General features: G+C 40.9%; 2 protein-coding genes across 2 annotated transcripts; both read right to left on the reverse strand.

Moving 5' to 3' along the window:
* Positions 1-2: 2 nt before the first annotated feature.
* Positions 3-1,261, reverse strand: jagn1a (jagunal homolog 1a). Its single transcript, XM_041057609.1, has 2 exons — positions 1,167-1,261; positions 3-1,043 (listed from the first exon to the last, which is right to left on the reverse strand). Exons 1-2 carry the CDS (start codon positions 1,253-1,255, stop codon positions 581-583), a joined length of 552 nt encoding a protein of 183 aa, XP_040913543.1. The 5' UTR covers positions 1,256-1,261; the 3' UTR covers positions 3-580.
* A 3,590-nt stretch (positions 1,262-4,851) lies between these two features.
* On the reverse strand, positions 4,852-7,409 carry col8a1a (collagen, type VIII, alpha 1a). Its single transcript, XM_041057528.1, has 2 exons — positions 7,115-7,409; positions 4,852-6,788 (listed from the first exon to the last, which is right to left on the reverse strand). Exons 1-2 carry the CDS (start codon positions 7,407-7,409, stop codon positions 4,852-4,854), a joined length of 2,232 nt encoding a protein of 743 aa, XP_040913462.1.
* Between the last annotated feature and the right edge of the window lie 12,430 nt (positions 7,410-19,839).

The raw sequence follows: 19,839 nt of genomic DNA on the forward strand, positions 1-19,839 counted from the left end.
AGACTAAATGAAGGAGAATCAGAGAACATTAGCACACCTGCAACTAAAACAAATGACTTCCTTTAACATATACAGCGGCATTTTCTATGCAAACTGTACAGAGCTGTGCAAGAACTTTAGGCATTAAAACTAAAGTTAGGATGCTTTCAAAACAACTTTGTAGACATGGTAGATGGTACTGCATGATGGATAAAAATCTAAAGATCTAAAGGGCTTAAAATTTTTGCAGAGGACTGTATATGGTGGAATAGTTCATGCCCTAACTCTGTTGTATGAGTATGAACACCTCTATAACTATTCTGTTCAAATCATGACAGCATTTTTATAGAGATGACAACAATGTCCTGATCTTCATCATCTTTCTCTGTTTGGGGCAAAGCAGCAGTCCAGACTCAGTGATGAAGAGGGTGCACTGTGATTGAATCTTATCATCAATAATGGTGACAAAATAAAAAGCAAAAAACAGGTTTCAGCATAAATTGTACATCATACTTTATCTTACATATCTTTTCTGTGTCAAACTCATCTGTAAATTAAGATAAAAACACAGTTTTGCCCAGTCACAACTTTTTTCCCTCCATTATTTCTTCTTCTTCTCCTCAGTGGCACTGAACCATGAGTCTAACAGTTTTTTCATGTAATATAACTGCCAGGCGTGCACCTGAACAGCAACTACCATTATGACGTACATAACAGTCACTGCAGAGAAGCCAAAAATGAAGCGGTAGGCCTTTCCATGGCGATAGAGCTGCTGTGCGACAGGAAACATCTCCATTCCACCATAAATAAGTGGGGCCACAGTGAACAGCCCTGCGCTGATCATGGATATAACCAGGTAACTGATATTGTTCTTTGGGAGTGACAGACCGCTGCAGACCAGAGGGAGGACGCTGAGCAGGTAGGGGTACTCCCACTGGTACGGCATGGACACCGTGTCATGTGACACCAAGTTGAAGTGGCTGACAATCACCTGTGCAGCAATCAGCAGCCAAATCAGAAGGTGGACCAAGTTCAACTTCCGCACCTCTGACTTCAGGGAAGCACTGCAAAATAGAAAGCAGAATATCAGGATATGTTAGAAATCCTTTTAGATATTATTGCTATTTGGAGATAACTTTGACATTTAATGGGCAACATCACAAATAGATATAGTAGAATCTACTTGCCTCATTTGGTAGTGTGGGGCAATCCTTTCTTTGTGTTTAAAGTCACTTCCATTGGTACCAGCACTTCTAGGACCTGTGCGTGATGTCATGTTGAGAGAAACCTGCTAACACGCAAAACACATCCTATTTCAGAAGCCAAAACCTGACAAAACTAGAGCTGCAACTAACAATTATTTTTATTTAATTGTCTTGTCTAAAAGATGTCAGGAAACTTGGTGCATTTATCATTTCTCAAAATAGTTGCCAGTTATTTTTATGTTTGTCAGTTCATTAATAGTTTCAGCTATAGACAAAACATTTGACACTTTTAACCTGCTCGTGTCACAAAATGAGAGCACGGACACAACCATGGATCAGGAGTAAGAACACCAAAAAGACGCAATCAGAGGCGAGAAAAAAAATCAAATAAACAATTGCATGAAATCAGCCATAATAAGCCAGAAACTGATTAAACCCGAAACCGAAAATGATTCATTTCAGGCAGACTATTTGGGCCGCTACATCGATTTTTAGGTTAGTGCGTTAGCTTTTGTTGCTAACTAACCTAATTTAGCATTACGTTTGACCAGATACGTTCTTTATATTAGGACTCGTTTAACATACAGAACGTATCGTCGTTTTATCATCGGCAATGACAACAGAGAGCAGCAGACACCGTGTAAAATTTAGCTTACAAACAACGCTTACCTCTGCTTAGTCCCTTGCGTCTGGTCGAGCTCGCTGTTCGTTAAATTTGCACCAACAAAAGATGGGTTTGGATGTATGTATGTTTGCAACAGCTGTGCGCATGCGCACAATCTCAGACTTCAACCGAAAGACCTCCCACCGCAGCATCAGCATCTGTCCTCTCATCACGATGTAAGCTGCGCACTGCAAGGTTTCCCGAATGTTCCTGTTCCACCCTTTCAGGTGCTTTTAACTGGCTGATCTTAACATTTCTGCCTTCATATATATAGTTGTATTTCTTCTGAACAGGTGTGAACACGCTATGGGACTCTATTATTCCACTATGTTTCTCACTCGGTGTACAGTGTGTAACGTTTTTCTGTGATTTGTCATTTGCCATATTTGCAGTGGGTGAGGGTGAGAGTATGTAGACAGCTGTGATAGCTCCACATATCCGCATCTCTGATAAACTCAGATGTGTTTACAGTGTTTCCCTCAAACACATATTGACCTCTGAAGACTTAAACAAGGTAAAAAAATTTTGTCATTTGCAACTTTGAGCAAACTTAAGGTTATAGAGCCCCCAGTGAATTAACGAAACTGGATTGAAAGTATGCAAGGTGTACACTACAGTGACAGTGCCCCTTGTTCTGTCAGTTAATATTGTGCTTCAGCTTTGCCAAACAAATTCTGAATTAAATTAGGACAAACCAGCAGACACATAGTAGGCCTGCAGTTGTCTGGGCCCCTTGAGTTATGTGGTCCTTGGCAGTTGCCTACTATGTCCATCTTTCTTGGAAGGTGAAAAATCAGCAACCGACCAGGTTACTTGAACATGAGAGTATCACTTTTCAGTGGAAGTGTGTGTCAGCCAGGACAGATGGAACCTGCCAATCCTACAATCAACAGTTTTTTTAATTAAACAATTTTTATTTAGAAAAAAACAACTTAGACAATAATAAACATTAAACTTTAAGACATAAATTCATTGGTTACACTGAAAATGTTAGCACCATAGTTAAATGGAGAAATATATATGTACTTTTCCTTTAAAACTGTGCATGCTTGATGTCCATTTCATAGCATGGAGGTGATCACCAGATAAAATAATAAATTATTGACATAATTCTTGTTATGAATTGCTGCAGCATTGAATACTTCAGTCTGTTAATTGTAATGCATATTTATATGTGTTCTCCACAAACCTCTCAGCACAACATACTGGATGGGGCACGCCAAGGATACTGTGGAACCTAATTTAGTCATCTCACTTCTAAACAAATCACACCAGAGGAACTGGTTAAATACAAAGTCCCACTGTTGAAGAGTTTCATTTCAAAAGTATAATCCATAAATTTTTTTCCACATATTACACCCTCTTATGTATTATTATATGCCATTACAAGTATAAAAGGATTATGTATGAAATTATTCTAATTTAAAATCATGGCTTACAAAAGAGTCACAGAATATTAACAGTTGAATTTTAAATTAAAATGAAAAAATGAAACTAGTCAAATGCAGAGTCATTAGAAAAATGTTCATTTGTTTACTTCAAACAACAGGACTGAGTGGAACACTGTTTGATCCCTGCTGAATATTAAATTGTAGTAATATCTGTATAATTTAACATCATTCAGAGATCTATGCTTTTCTCATTACCAGCTGCCACTCACACCTGCATAATACTATGGTTTAGTTGGGGACACAGAACTGCTGCATGGTGTTGTTTTTTTTTTTTCTTCTGTATATGGTGGTGTTAATAGAATGATAGGAGTGGTTTTCATAGTTCAGGGCAAAATGGTGTGTTTGTTTGACCTTTACATTTTTGCACAAACATTGTTTCTTTACAGAACTACACCTAGATGCAAATAAACCTATATGCAAACATTAAAACATAACATTAATTAATATTACATTCTTACACTTCTTTCTTACTCACTCATGGAAGCAATTGTCAGTCATCAACACGCTTGCTCAGGTAACATTACATGCGTGTGATTTTATAATTTTGACCATTTTTGTGTGCTCCCACAAATGAGCACATTAATTACCATGGCTGGTCAAACTCCAAAGACAGTTGTCCCTATTTTATGTAATGTCTTCACACACCTACAGTGAAAGTTACTTAGGTTGCTCCCACACTGTATTTTTCAAATTTATGTCTTTTGGTAATTCAGCACAGAGCTTGAGAGATTGATCCTTATCAGAATCCTTATCAAATATCAGAATTAAAGTCTATACAATTAACATTTTCCCAAAACTCAGTCATTTGCAGGTTACACAATGAAATGCATTTACCTCTGAAACATATACAAAATGATGTGATGCAAACCTTTTAATGCTCTGTGCTGTTGTTCTCAAGAGGTCGTTTTACATGCTTGCTGTCATCAGTTGAGAGACTGTATTTTTTCTTACAAAGGTTTGCATTCAAAAATAGAAATTTCTTACCAGAATGTCCTTGTGTTTTCTACTCTATTTCACATTCTTGCCACATGGGGTAGCTGCCAGTTTTGAGGTGCAGGGGCAAAATCTGACACTGTTTCAACAGTGCAACTAGAACTGTTCTGTTTACGGTTTCATTTTCTTTTGTATGCATAATTAATTATTAACACACTCTCTTCATGATTTTGTACCTAATAACAAATTGCACTCTTGTGGTTTTTGTCACTCACATGCAAGAAAATACACTTGGAACCATTTTAGGTGTCCTTTAAATGCCTTTTACTCCTTTCTTTTTGACTTCAATGCTGTAAAATAATAAATCTTTGCTCTCCCAGTTAAACAGCTACAAGGGTTTACAGTATAAAAGCTGCTGTATATACAGAGCATCATACTTAACTTTTTCCTTGAAATATTTTGTCTTGTCCTCTCATCTCTGTTGATGATCAACAGCTTGTTAACTTTACATTAAAAGACTGCTCAGTTTAAGGTAATATATAATCATGCTTTGTATTTTACAAAAATATGCTCCTATTTTGTTCTCACTAAAGCCTCTCTCACCCTGCAGTTTGTGGTTTTACATAGGATACAACAAGTACCCTGAAAAGGAGGAGTGCACATATTGCCCAGCATAAAGTCCTGAAGCCTGATCTGAGGGCAGCTGAATATACACAGTGTCTCCAGGTTGTAGAGGTAACACCGCACTCCCTGATGCTTGGTCTAGGAAACCCTTTTTGTATTCGTCATATGTATACATCACTGGCTCATTGTTTCTCATCAAAGCCACCCACACGTTGGCTCCTTTGCAGTGGATGTGGTAGGCAAAGTAATAAATGCCAGGGATGTCACAGGTGAAAATTCCGGTCTGGGGATTGTAGTTTTGGCGACCATTGTACAAGAGCTTGTCAAAGACAACTGGAGTGCCCACTGGTGGAAAGGGAGTTGTTACTAGAGCTGTGAATGCTGGCATTTCCAACCCACTGGCACCCATTACTTCTGCCCCATTGCCTCCATACTTGCCCTTCTTACCATAACTACCAGCCTTAACACCATCTAGTCCAGGGCCCATTTCAGAGAGTACTCCAGCCATGTCAGGAGACAGACCAGGTGCTCCAGGTGGGCCTGGTGGTCCAGGAGGGCCAGGCTGACCTGGTTGCCCTGTGGGTCCTGATGGGCCCTCTTTTCCTGGAGGTCCTATGGGACCAGGAAGACCTGGACTCCCCTCACCTGTATTACCTGGTAGACCAGGTGGGCCACTATCTCCTTTTGGCCCAGGAAGACCAGGAGGCCCAATTGGTCCTCCTGCACCATCCATGCCTGGGATTCCTTTAGGGCCCTGAGGTCCCACTTCACCAGGTAATCCACTTTGTCCTTTTGGCCCTGGAAGTCCTGGAGGACCAGGAATACCAGGCAAACCCTTATGTCCACCATCTCCTTTGGCACCACTCGGTCCTGGGAGACCTCTTGGCCCTGGGTCTCCACGGTCTCCAGGTAGACCATCCTTACCAGGTATTCCAGGAGGACCAGGGTCACCCTGGGCTCCATCAAGCCCTTTAGGTCCTCCTTCTCCACAGTCTCCTTTAGGACCAGGTGCACCTAAACCTCCTGGGGGTCCCATAACACCTGGAGGACCTGGTGGACCATTTGGTCCTGGGGGTCCAAGCATACCAGGCAGTCCTCTGTGGCCCTTATCTCCTTTTGGTCCTGGAGATCCAAGTGGCCCACCCATACCTTTGTCACCCTTTGGTCCTGGGAGCCCTGGTTTACCAAATCCAGGCAGTCCTGGCTTTCCTGGCAAACCTGGTGGTCCTGGATGACCTTTTGCACCTGGTGCGCCTGGCTGTCCTGGCAGGCCATTTTGACCTGGCTTTCCTTGACCAGGAAGTCCTGGTGGGCCAGGCTGTCCTCCTTCACCAGGTGGCCCAGCTGGTCCTTGCTCTCCAGGATGTCCTTTTTCTCCAGGTGGTCCTTGTGGGCCTGGTGTCCCATTCAACCCAGGTTTTGCAAAACCAGGAAGTCCTCTTGGGCCAGCTGGTCCTGGGGGTCCTGGGAGCCCTTTGTGACCAGGTTGTCCTGGTTGGCCCATTCCTTTATCTCCTTTGGGTCCTGGTAATCCAGGTAGTCCTGGCAGACCTTTGTGACCTGGCTCTCCTTTTGGCCCTGGTTGGCCTGGTAGTCCCTGCACCCCTGATTTACCTATTCCTGGCAGCCCAGGAGGTCCTGGAGGACCCTGAGGCCCTGGCTGTCCAGGTGGCCCTTGCTCACCCCTGGGACCCATTTCTCCTTGTGGCCCAGCCTCACCATTTCCTCCTGGCTTGCCTGGCAGTCCTGGCATACCTGGTTTGCCCACTCCAGGCAGTCCTGGTGGACCAGGAGGTCCAGGCCGTCCCACAGGTCCTGGCTGTCCATTCCCTGGAGGTCCAGGAGGCCCTGGAGGTCCCTCTGGTCCAGGTGGCCCAGCTGGGCCTGGCTCTCCTTGAGGAATTCCCTCAGCACCACTGGGGATTGTCTGACCTGTGAAGAATGAGAAACAGAACCAGAATCTATTACATTAAATTGACAAAATTTTGGTTATCAATTGCCAAAAGGAAGAGCACAAACATGGGCACACAACTGACACTCAGATGGGTGAATAAAATACTTTTTAAAATAAACAATTCTTTTCTGGCACTTGAAGAAACAACAAATGGAAACAAATTGTTTGCTTAACGCTGTTAAAAATAACAAAATGTTTGTGGCTTTGTCATGTTTTAGCAGGTCATGTAGCATTTGTGATCTGAATTTATGTGTTCTTGGAAGATTGCTGTTTAGTGTCTGTTGAAAATATTGAACTTTCTCACCTTTGTCTTGACCACCATTGTATCCACCCCCTTTACGAGCATTTTCTTTGCCCTTGACCATGGGCATCTGTGGTAGCTCCTTCCTGTAAGGGGGATACTGCATATAGGGCACCTCTTTGCCAAGGTACTGTTGCTGAGGAAAGCCTTCTTTGCCAATGCCCATGTGCTGGAGGTGCTGCACTGGCTGATATGGCTGAGGGTGTTGCTTGTGTCCATAGTATGCCCCACCACTCACATAAGTGAGTACTACAAGCTGTAGCAGTGTTGGGAACAGGGGGGCAGGGAGGGGAGGCATGGCCGAGGCCTGAATAGGTAGAAAAGAGAGGATATGAGACAGTGATGCATCTCTTTTTAAGTCCTGTATGTAAGTGAGCAGATCAATTGGATTGGTGTGGTAATGGGTTAGAACTTCTGGCAAAATCACAAGTGTCCTCAAATAAGTCCAGCAGACAACCCTGTTTGCAAAGTGCAGTTGCAGGCCATACTCTATCTCCCTCTGCTGGCTATACATTGGAACTACACATTGGTCTTGTGAACACTTGTGCTGTGCTCACAGTGTGTTTTTCACCTATGTAATATGGTTATAGAGAAGGATCAGAAAGTTGGTCATTTCTTTTTTATTTTTGCTCAGCTCTGTTCAGCATACATAAATACAAAAAGAAGAGATTAAAAGTGTAACTTGGGTGTTTAAGTGTATGCCATTTGCAACTGAGTGAATTTTAAATAATTATTCTATGGTTGTATAAAACCACTATAAATAGTATCACTTACTGGAAACCATTAACAATTTACATTAACCAAAACTGCTGTTAATGTTTCAAAGTCTAAATAACATTCATTTTTTTCAGGCCACTTGACTTCATTGTTGTTTCCCTAAGGTGAAATGTGTATACTGAGTGTCACTCTCACAGGCTGGACTTGGTGCACTTCCTTCAGTTGTCCACAGGAGGGTGCCACACCAAATGTCACAAAGATTATTATTTTCAATTTCCCACTGATGTTCACATGTTGGGCTGAAAGTTTTATTTCAAGCAAATGGATCATTGTTTTCAATCTGAACAGAAAAATCAATGCCTTTGGATAATCTTGTGCCATGTTCAATAATTTCTCACATTTGAGTTGCCAACAAGGGATTGCACCTTTACAGAGGTAAGGTGTACAGTCCTGTGGATGTAACATATTGATGTGCACATTATTAAAAGGTATACAGACACATTTGTCTAAAGACAGTGAGGGCAATGTACATGTTAAACAGGATATCCTTAGTCTGAATTTTAAATTAACAAATTGCATGGTGACATTAGAATGAGGACATTTGTATGAACATGCATTCATTGCTTGACACTTAAGCTTTTCTATTTTTTTTTTTTTTTAACAAGTGTGTGAAGCATTTCCACCACCTCCTAGCTAACTCACTGGTGTGTGCACCATTTCCACTGGTATTAATGAGAGCATTCTTGTCGTTCCTACAATACTGGAATGAATTTAATGAGCCAGAAAAAATATCTCAAGATAATGACAATCCTCATTAATGACATAAGTAAAGTGAGAAGATGATACAGGAAGGTGTACAGTGGGAGTGAGTATTTCAGTAAGAAAGTCAGAACTAGAAGTAACACACATCCACCCATAAACCTCAAAACAAGATTTTTTATCTTAGCTCAAAACTAGAGAGGAAGAACCCATTCATGTGAAGGTGCCTGCCTGACGTCCTTTTTCTCTTTTTGGCCAGCATTCAGAAATCTGCTCTAAAAAGTACATTTCTGAGAAAACAGAGGTGCCATCCTGCTGAGCAGTCAGACCTGCTATTCATTTCTCAGTGCCATCACTTAACCCCTGATCTTTCTGGTTTAAATGGTCAGAAATGGAGCAAGGCAATGTTTTCTTTGGCTCATGGATAAGACTCTCAGATACTCCTCTGAGTGTGTGCTACTCTTATTCAGCCATTCTTTACAACTACCATCTCCATCTCAGTCTTAGTTGACTCATCTCCTGCCATGCTCCCAGCCCAGGTTCAACTGCAATCCCAGTCCCAGATTTACTACAACCAATTCATCTGTAGCTTTCCTAATTCACATCCTAAACCACATGCTTATTGTCCACTCCATCACTGGCTCTTTGGATCTTTTCTGCCCCTTCACCTTTTCTCAGTCGACTGGTGATTTTGACATGGCCGTGCCACTGTCTCCCCCAATGAGAGCTAGCCTTTGAAGGGAGCCCACCTAGTTTCCACGGCGACAGAGGCCAGACATGCCAAAGACTCCAAAGGAATGCCACCGATTTTTCCCAACAAGAACTGGAGCCTATTTTTGACAACTGGGCGGAAGCTGTGGCCTGGGTCTCCTAATCAGCTCTATGAATCTGTGCGATTTGCAGCCAATACACAGAAGTGGAGGACTGGCCAATAAAGTTGATCTCTGACTGTGACACAGGCGAACCTGAGTATTGAGCTTTTCCTATTGTGTGTTTGTGAGGCTGCATTAAAATTCCCAGGCTGCTCAAATGGACACTATGCAGTGTCCATGTATGTGACACTGTGAAGCTGTATGCACTGTATATTGTAGGTTACAGTAAATGAAAGACTTCGAAGAGGCAGGGGCTGGATGTGTGGGTTAGAAGAAAGAGGTGCATTGATCCTGGGACATTTTTCAGGATAAAATAATCAGACTTTTGCCAACAAATTCTCAGAGTCAAGAACTCCAGAAGTGTTTCATCCAAGAGTTTTTTTTTTTAAGTTTTTGTGAACAACGTTCAAACTTTCATCCACTATCTAATGGCTAATGGCATGCCAGAAAAAAAGTTGCTCTTCTCTACTTCCCACAACAGAAGAGAGAAACTTTTTTGGCACAAAAAGCCAAACACAGCAGCATTATTTTTAATGCATCAAATCTTATAGTCTATATCTTAATAAGAGAATGACTTTATGATTTAAAAAAATATATATATTCATGGTAAATTAACAGCGTTAATAAAAGCCCAGGCTTGGTCACAGACATTTTACCCACTGACAGGAACTGTAGTTTATGTTTTTAAATGTCCTGTGGATATCATAGATGAAATTATGGCCATAAACTTAAGCAGCATCTTAATGAATTTTTAAGTCTGGAGAAATGAGATGACAAAACCAGCTCTGTGTGTTCACTGACTTACATAACACATTACAGACAGTGTAAATGATATTCAAATGTAATGTGATGACAGTTTATTGCATATTTTTTGATTTTAGCTAATTAAAGAGATGACAAGATTCTTAGTGTTGTGATTATTGTGATATACAAAGTATGATGAGATATATAATGTATTTGCCAAAAGGTGACCATGTAAATACACATAAAAAGGTTTAAGAAAATAAACGTGACAGTTTTACAACCTCTGAGGAACGTCCCAGCTCAGTGTTGGTATGTGTGTGTGTATAGGTGTTTTTAAAGGGGTGGAAACAGTCTAACAAAACTTGCAACTACAGATCAGAGGCAACCATACAGCGAGGGTCTGTTCGGCATCACATAGCAACACCATGACATTGTCATGGCAACCTCAGGGTGATGGAAACGCCTTCTGTCTTTACTTGGTGTGCTTTTCACCAACACATTATTCTACACAAGTGTTGCCTCCCGAGTGACTTGTTCATACAGTAGAGCCACTTTCAGACTCTGACATAAACATTAACCAGCAATTTCCACGTTTTAACTTGTTATTAAAGAAAACAGAAAAAGAGAAGGGTGCAGTCGATGTAAAGACGTGTATTATACCCATTGCATTTATTTTCAAGTGCTAGTGTTAGCCCTCCATCTGTAATCATGGCTGACATGAAGTCACATACAAATGTGCGACAGCTGTGAGAAGTTCTCACTTTTGTAAATTTCACAATTTAATTTTTCACACACTGGTGTAAAACAATTTGGCTCCCTCAATGATGACTTTCTGACAAGCAGTGATTTGTAACAGTGACTAAACAAGAAGAGCAACCATGTTCTACATTTTCATACCAGGCAGATTTCACCAGTGTGTCATTCAGTTCACACACTTTCCATACTAGTTTGTTTATGAGACAACAAAAGACACGCATGCAACTGTAGACAAATGCACAAACAAGCACAACAGCCTCAGCAATGGACACACGTTTTTGTAAAAACAGATCACAACTGGGATCATTTTAAAAACAAGCTGACGTGTGAAGTGTTCATGACTAATCAAGTGACTTTCCCTAAATTAATGGTACATTTGTCAATTTCTATTGTCAGATAATAACTTGTGCTGTGTAGGATTGCATGTTTTGTTGCACTGCAAATCTGACCCAGCACATTTAACATTTGACAACTGCCCCTAATTTTTTAACATCTGCTGCCAGAATCATGTGTGGCTGGTCATACACCACTGAGCTCTCAGCATGTCCTGCCCGGCCCAGACAGCCTCAAAAATAAGCAAACCTCAGAGTAGTCTGCATCGTATGTCTATGTGTCGCGTGTGTATGAATGTGTATGTGTGTGCCTCTGTTTCCTCAACTACTTCCAGATGTCCATCTTTTTGACATATTACATAAACAAAACACAGTAAATTGTCCATCAGGTGGGCGATGTGAGAGGACTCATAGGCATCATGTGTCTCTAAGCTGTTGTTTTTGCTGAGTCAACCTTCGCCCAGCGGAAGCTGAGGTGTTACTGCCGTTTATACGAGCTGCGATCTCCATAATGTCATTAAAACCGCAGCAGCTGTGCCACCCCCTGGACTAATGTGTAAAGAAAGAATAAGGCTATCAAAACTACAGTATGTCCAAATGAACACCAGCTTTCTTAGTCCTTGTGATTTACCACTACAGGAAGGTAGTTAGGATACACTGAAAACAGAAATTTCCATTAGGCAGCCTCAAACATCATGGAAGAGTGCATTTTTAAATTTAGCTCATCACAAAAAGAAAAAAACTATAACTGCATTGGTATTCAGGAAAGCAACTGAAGTAAAGTTTATTTGCTTTGGAATCACTTCTCAGTGCGTGTACTGTCAGGACAACCACTGAACACAATATTTGGGAGGTAATGACACTATATAGGTATGACTTCAAACTGTGTAATGTTGAGCTCTGTAGTGTAGCATCATAATAAAAAACTGAACAATTTCATCTATTTCTGTAAGAAACACTGAGAAAAAATAATAATTAAGCCTAGAATATTTACACTATAAGAGGCTTGTTATGCTTTAATGCTCTACATACTGTAAATAATGCAAATGCTGTTAATGTCTTTTTAACTTGGTGTAGTTTGCACAACACACGTCAGCTCCCAAAGATTTAGCTCAGGAAGGAGAGAGAAGATACAGATGATGATTGAGGGTGACTTCTGGCTGATTCTTCACTCAGGAAACACACCTGTGTCTGGTGTCCTGGATTTCTATTGCTCACACACACACACACACACACACACACACACACACACACACACACACACACACACACACACACACACACACACACACACACACACATGCAGTGACACATACAGTGACACAGCTCAGCTGTCAGGATAGGACTGCCAAATGCACACAGCTAAGCAGAGTGCCACATCCATCTTCAAAAGCACTTTTTAACCTCTCCTCCCATGCATTAGACCAAGAGAGAAATATTAGCTGTGTCAACCGTCCTCGTGTCTCCAGACACATCTGTCTATTCTCTCTGCTCTGTCACATACAGACAACTCTCTTCTCACCGTCTCCCTTTCTTCCTGTGTCTCTGTGTGAACAGAGCCATGTCTGTTCTTCACCATTTTCACCCTCTGCCTCATTTCTCTCCTCTCTGTGTCCATCTGTCTGTTTGCCCTCACTGGCCTTTTTTCTCGCTTTGGAAACACGCCGGTTCAGTGACCTGGAGCCACCCAGTGACCTTGCCAATTACCGTGGAGGTCGGAGGGCGAGGCAGTGTGTCTCTTTAAACCACCTTGTTAACAGAGCAAGGAAAAGATCTACAGAATAGTCTGGTGGAGGTGACCTATAGGTGGCATTGATCACATTTTGGGCAAAGATTTGAGTTTGAACAATGTTTATGTTATGTTTACTTAGATCTTACTTAAAGTTTCTCCTTGTGCATCTATGAAGCAGGCAGCCTGACCAAAAACTAGTGTTTAAATCCCACTGAACATCTTAAGCAAACCACTCTGACTTCCTCCCTGTACCACAGACCATTTACAAATTTATACTTAAGCCAGCAGTACCCTTGCACTCAATCTTGGTAAGTGCACAGACACTGTGGTTTCTCAGTGAAAGGGAAAAACATTTGCAGCTCCTCGGCTCTCTAAACGCAGCTTTTATCACAAAGCACACCTCATAAAATTAACACCTCTTCAAGTCACGCTGCAAACGTCCTTGTTCAAACGAACCTCGTACACACACATACACACACTGCCACAGCTGTGCAGCTGAATGACCAAAGTGTTTACTTCTTTCCCTCTCTTTTACCCTGCCATCATTCTTGGTTTTCATTGGGTCCTTTTGTGCTTTTGTCCTGCGCATTCCTGAAGTTTGTTGAATAATGTGTACAGGGAGGTACAATGTTGTATGCACACACACAAATACAAGCACACACGCCATTTGAAAGTTTACCTCTTGTGCTCAGGACCATCCATATTTACGGGTTTTCTTTCTAGTAATGCTTCTCACAATCTACAGTCAATGCAGGATCCATACATCAATGTTATGGTGTGAAGGCAGGAAAAAAAAATCAAATGTGCAGAAATAAGAGAGAAAGAAAGAATTCGTTATTCAGAGGAAAAGGAGCTCTGATCAAAAAAGGGAAGGCGCAGAACTCTAAAAACCCCTTCGAATCTTGTTTAATTGATTTTATTTGCATGCAGTATAATGTGTATTTTATTGTAGGTCCCTGAACATCATGCACACACATCCGGTGAGAGTAGATCAATGATAAAACTACGTTTCAAAAATCAAACAAGAGAAAAAGACCTCATGTTGAGCCAAACAAAGCACTGATAACATGAGAACCAAAAAAAACATTGTATTGTTATTTTTGTTTTTCTGAGGTATTCAGCAGATATCACGTGTTGATGCCACATATTGACAGCCAGTCCACGTAACCAAAACAGATCCAAATATTTTTCCCTACATTGTTGACTATATCTGTCAAAGGAGTCAGTTTAAATTTTTTTTTTAACCAATTAATACAAATCACATGTCAAATGCAGCCTGATAACAGGCCTGGAGACATAAATTTATCAATGCACGGGCTTTTGAGCCTCAGTTTGTACACTCCTCCTAAATATATGATCAGGAGGACACTGTGGCTTCTTGAATATAATCAAGTCATGAAGATTTGATCAATTAGCCAGAGAATCATTTAAAAGCTGCTGTGACTGATGAGGCACCAAACTGAAGAGCATCGTCAGAGAAAGACCATTACAAAGCAAATCAGGCCATAGAGACAGACCTGCTCAGAGCCAAAGACGGTGTTTGCTCTGCAGGCTCTTCTCACCAAACTGCTGCTCTTGCCCCCATCACATACATCTGACAGTTTGGCTTCAGCTTTCTGCATTCACACACTCATGCACACAAAACATTTGAATGTATATTTGCCTTCAGCACTGGCTCTCTCTCACAGAGGGATGTGCAGCACACACTTGGGCCTGGAGAAAGCAGCCTAACTATGGGAAATCTGTACATCCAGCTGCCTCAGAAACACAATGGCAGCTGTAGTATGTTCTCTGCAGAAATGATGCTAACTCTGCAGCTAAAGCCCATTTTTATGTGGCCCACAGCAGCTCAAAACTGACAATTTCATTTCTGGTGCAAAGAACACACACATGATTTTGGACTAAAAAGAATAGTCTAAAATAAATACATTAATGAATATTTACTTGTGCTGTATTTAATATTTATCTTGTTATGCTTAAATCAGTACTTCTGCTTGAAACCTTAATAATGAGCCTGAATTTGGACACATTGTGTTAAAGGAGTGGGGAAGGGGATATTTATAATGCTGTAATGAGTTGCTCTGTCATCTATAGTTAATCCAATCAATCTCAAATAATTTCAATATACGTTTCTGCCAAATTACAATTACAATGGGAGCAAACTAAGTTTACTGACAAGAACATCTATTGGATGCATAGCATATAAGGGAACAACACTAGAAACAAAACTCACAGAATGCACAATTTGTTAAAGGCAATAAAACAACTTTCATGTAGATGTACAAGGAAAGACTTGTACAAATCACAAATAAACCGCCCCTGATGAGAGAATAAAATCAAATGCATATGAAACACTGGATATGGTGAGAAAAGGGCAGTGCTTACCTTTTCGAATGGCCGTTTATGGGGAAATAATCACTGCAGTCAGGCTAACAGGCAGAATAGCAGGCAGACAGAGAACCACACAGAGGGAACCCTGGGATATGTGCTCATAACAGACGCACACCTTGTGGACACAGCTTATATCTGCTGGAGGGTGGAGCCACTCGGGTGGGTGGGAGAGCAAGTGAGAGACAGGAAGGGAGGAATGGAGGGATGGGGACTCGACTGAGAATAAATACAACCTCCCAAAACGTTATGCCATAATTTATAGTGGCAAAACATGCTCACATCCCCCTACTGAGCGCCCACAGTGGATGACAATGATGAAGAGGAATGTTTCCCTCATTAATGTTGTGATCTACTGGCCACTGAATGCAATAAAAAATCAGAGTAAATCATTACTCTTGTATATGAGCCCAGACACACTGGAGCTGGTTGTTTAAGATCACCTGTCCTGGCACACACCTGGGAAAAAAACCTGTGAAAGGATGCATACACACCACACACACACGCACGCACACACACACACACAAACTCAAAATCATAATTAGGCATTTACAGGGACTATTTATACTGCATGTGAGTGATTGTGTATAAAACACATTACAGCACTTGCACAATTAGAAAAATGTATGAGTGTTTACTCATACGTAGGGGAAATGTAACTAAATATATTTATTGTCACTTAATGACACCTTAAGTATTTCTTTTTATGAGTTTTATATTTAACCCACCAAACTGCATAAATCTGACAGCTGTGGTTCCCAGGTGCATTAGTAGCCTATTGAAAGAACGAGACAAAAAAAAAAAATGAAATAAACTGCTTTGCTGTACTTAAATTTAAATTAATTCACAAATCAAGGATTAAGCATTAAACATAGCCCACAAACCATCTAACAGTACAGTGTTAGTAGGTGCCACTTTGACCAATACAACCTCAAAGTTCAGATTATACATTAATATGCCAACAATTTAAATTTCAGTTTTTCATTTTTCAAGTACATTTACTTTAGATATTTGACCCTAATGTTAATTAAGCAAAATCTGAATACAAGACTTATAAGAACTTATACGAGTGTATTTTTTATTGTGACATTGGTACTTTCTATGAGCTTTCTATAAGTAAACTATATAAGCACTTCTTCCACCACTCCGCACAGTACACTGAAGCATACAAAAAGTCTCTTTTGCTAGTTTTTTTTTTTTTTTTGTTTCTATCATGTGAGGATCATCCTTAAGTTTTGTGTAAAGGCAGAAGGAAAAATAACATCCTTGCTTTTACACCTATCATAGCAGCACCGTGAAAAAGTGAGTCAGCATTAAATGTGGTGAAAAGCCGTCTTCAGCCACAGCCACAGACTAAAAATAATCTTTCTCTCAGAGGTTCTTTGTTGGTCTGTGACGACAGACACTTTCCAGGGCAGTTTTGACACCTGTGTACAACAGCCTAGTAACTCTGACGTGTCCAGCCGCCTAACTATACCGTACTGTGCCTCTGCTATGATTGTGCGTCTTCTCTTTTATTTCCTTTGCGTAAATCACTCTTTACTCTCCCAATTTTAGAGACAGAACAGAGGCCAGCAGTGTGTCCTGGCTGAGAGTCCTGGTTGAGGGTGGTTTAATGTGTGTGCGTATGAAGAATAGTGGATGCATGCAGTTTCAAAGTGACACAGTGGCGTAAAAGGGTGGATGTCCTGCTGCACCTCCAACAGCCAAGTGTCAGCTTAGTCAGCTTTCTGGTCTCTGGCATGATTTGATAGCTGAGACCTGTCAGTCTGTCACTGATGTTCTTAGCAGTATCAAACATTTTATTGCTGTATCGAGTTTATACAAGACAATAAAAAAAAACATAAGTGTGATAACTGTATTATATCTGTGTGAAAATGCTCTAATGACGTCATCTTTAATTAATGACGTAATCATTTTAAAGCTATCATGTCAGCGTCATTGCTGTGGTGTTTGTATATGTAATGTAACCCAAAAACCTAAAGTCCTCCAAAGCAATTTTCATCTCTAAGGAGCACAGCTTGTAATTGTTCTCCACCCACCCACTCAAACACAAAACTCATATAAATACAATAAATGCACCACACACACGGACACACAGGCACACACTTTGAGTTGCGGTGTGAAAGGTACACGATAGCCGGGGGTAATGAGTTGTGTGTGTTTGCCCTCGTGCTTCAAATCTCTTCCTGTTCCATTAATGAAGCCTCAATGGGCCTCACAACTGCCTCTCGCCATCCGGCCTGCACCTGTTGTACTGTATGCTGCAGTAGGCCCTGAGCACTGAGTGAGTGCTGTTCTTTCTTTACTGTAAAACCCTTCTCTTTGACTCATGTCATCTCAGCATTCAATTTGTTATTCTATTTTTATATTAACAATGGAAGATGTTACCGTGTGTAAGGTGAAAGGGCTACAAATAATCATCACACTACTGTAGTTCCTCTCAACTCTGCAGAGTTTTTTTTATAGCATTTTTAAGATAATTGTTTTGGTTTTACTACTTTGGTTTTCTCATTAAGCTTGTTTCCAGCAGCAGCAGGCAGCTGTTTTCAGAATAAAAGCTCTGATAAACCCGCACACAACCTGTCCCACACCAAACAGAAACCACATAAAGTAACAAACTAACTGCTGAACACAATGAAGCATTTAGCAGCTAAAGAGACACATATTTCCCTCAGAAATTGGTGGAGACCAAAACAGAGCTATAAGAAGAGTTCGTGTTGGACTTACATTCACCACACGACTCAATATGAATGCAAATGTTGCTCTGTGCCAACTCATTTGCCACATCAGTTTTGTCAGGTGATAATATACCAGTGTTATGTTTACAGCTTGTTGCACTGTGGTCAAAAAAAAAACAATCAGTGCAGGTTAAGTATGCATATACATATATATTTTTTCATCTTGCACAATTACTGTATACTGTACTGCACTGCATATAAATTAGATGTATAGCTTTGCTACATAGGGACATGGTAACTCACAGAAAGTGATCATGGACAACCCAAAATCCACACACATCCACATTCAACTACATATTTTGTGTGCACATGCCCAAACAAAGAATTGCATGCAGTATATAAGATAGAGTGTCTTTGTTTTCCCACTAGCTGGCACGCCTCCTCTGTGCCTTGAGAAAGTTTATGATGCGTATTACGCATGACATTGTCCAGAGCCCCTGATGAGAGCTACACTAGGTATTTGTGTTTTAGCCTTAGTGTTCCCGTGGAGCACCACTTAGAGGCTGAGCAAAAACACACATTTGGTCGTACTATAAAATACTGTTTATTAATAGTCCAAACAAGTAAATGGTGGATGGAATGGCAGTTAGACAGAAGACGTAGTATGCTTGTCAGTGTGGGGAAATCTGCTGAAGTGTTCGTGTTAGATGTATTTGTAACTTACAGAGCAATCTGTGCCCAGCCTGCCATTTATCACTGTCCATCTATCGCTCATGATCGCCAACTTTCACAGACTATTTTCTGTGACCTCTGCTCTTCAATTTGTGCATTGCTTGTGTTTTGTGAATGAATGCATGTGTTGTCCAAAGGCAACTCACTGTCCGCGCTTCAGCACAGCACAGCACAGCAACTCTAAATGCATATTTGCACTGCTTTGAGTTTACATTTTACAGTCATAAAGCAGGGACAATCAGCCCATCACCACAGAAACTCTCTGTTAAGAATCTGTTTTTAACAGTTTAAGAGCTGCCGTCCCATGGTCCTGTCACATTTTCAGATGAGTTTACGGCATCTGAGTTTGTAAGGCACCCACATTCCTTACTCCTTCCCTCTTCACCATGAGGCAATCTTGGAATTTGCAGTGCAAACAAAAGTAAACATCTGAAAGTGTCCATGTCACCTTACCCGTAGGGATAGAGAGCTGTGGAATTTGGCTCTGCTGCACAGACCCCAAGCATACTAGTTATCTATTAATCAGTCAGTGCCATCAACATGAGAATGACAATTTTTCTAAGACCTACCTTGTCAGCTTTCTTTTTTTGAAAAGTGTATCCCCTTACATAATTACTCAGACATAGTCTGAAAATATTTATGTCCCCTTTGCCAGATTCTGATCTCACACTGAGTTAATATTTACCTCTTCATGATGTCACCCAGGGGCATCCAGCTGCTGGGGGATTCTTTCAGAGGACAACAAGTAAATCAGGGTTATACTTACAATGCTTTTCAACAAGTGTGTGATCAGCTTCTTTCTTTTTAGACTTTTACTATTTTGAACTTTTGCCCCAGTGCCCAGAAAAGTGAACCTTGACCTTCCTTCTCTGACCCTAGGTCACACCGAACTAACCCTGCACATGAACAATGGAGGTGGTAAACTAAGAAGCTCCAAACTATGTCAGAAGTAATTACTATACTACACAAATCAAGTGTACTTGGACACTGACACAACAGCACGCCAAATTTCTTT

This window comes from Toxotes jaculatrix, chromosome 15 (assembly GCF_017976425.1).
Source record: "Toxotes jaculatrix isolate fToxJac2 chromosome 15, fToxJac2.pri, whole genome shotgun sequence".
NCBI lineage: Eukaryota > Metazoa > Chordata > Actinopteri > Toxotidae > Toxotes > Toxotes jaculatrix.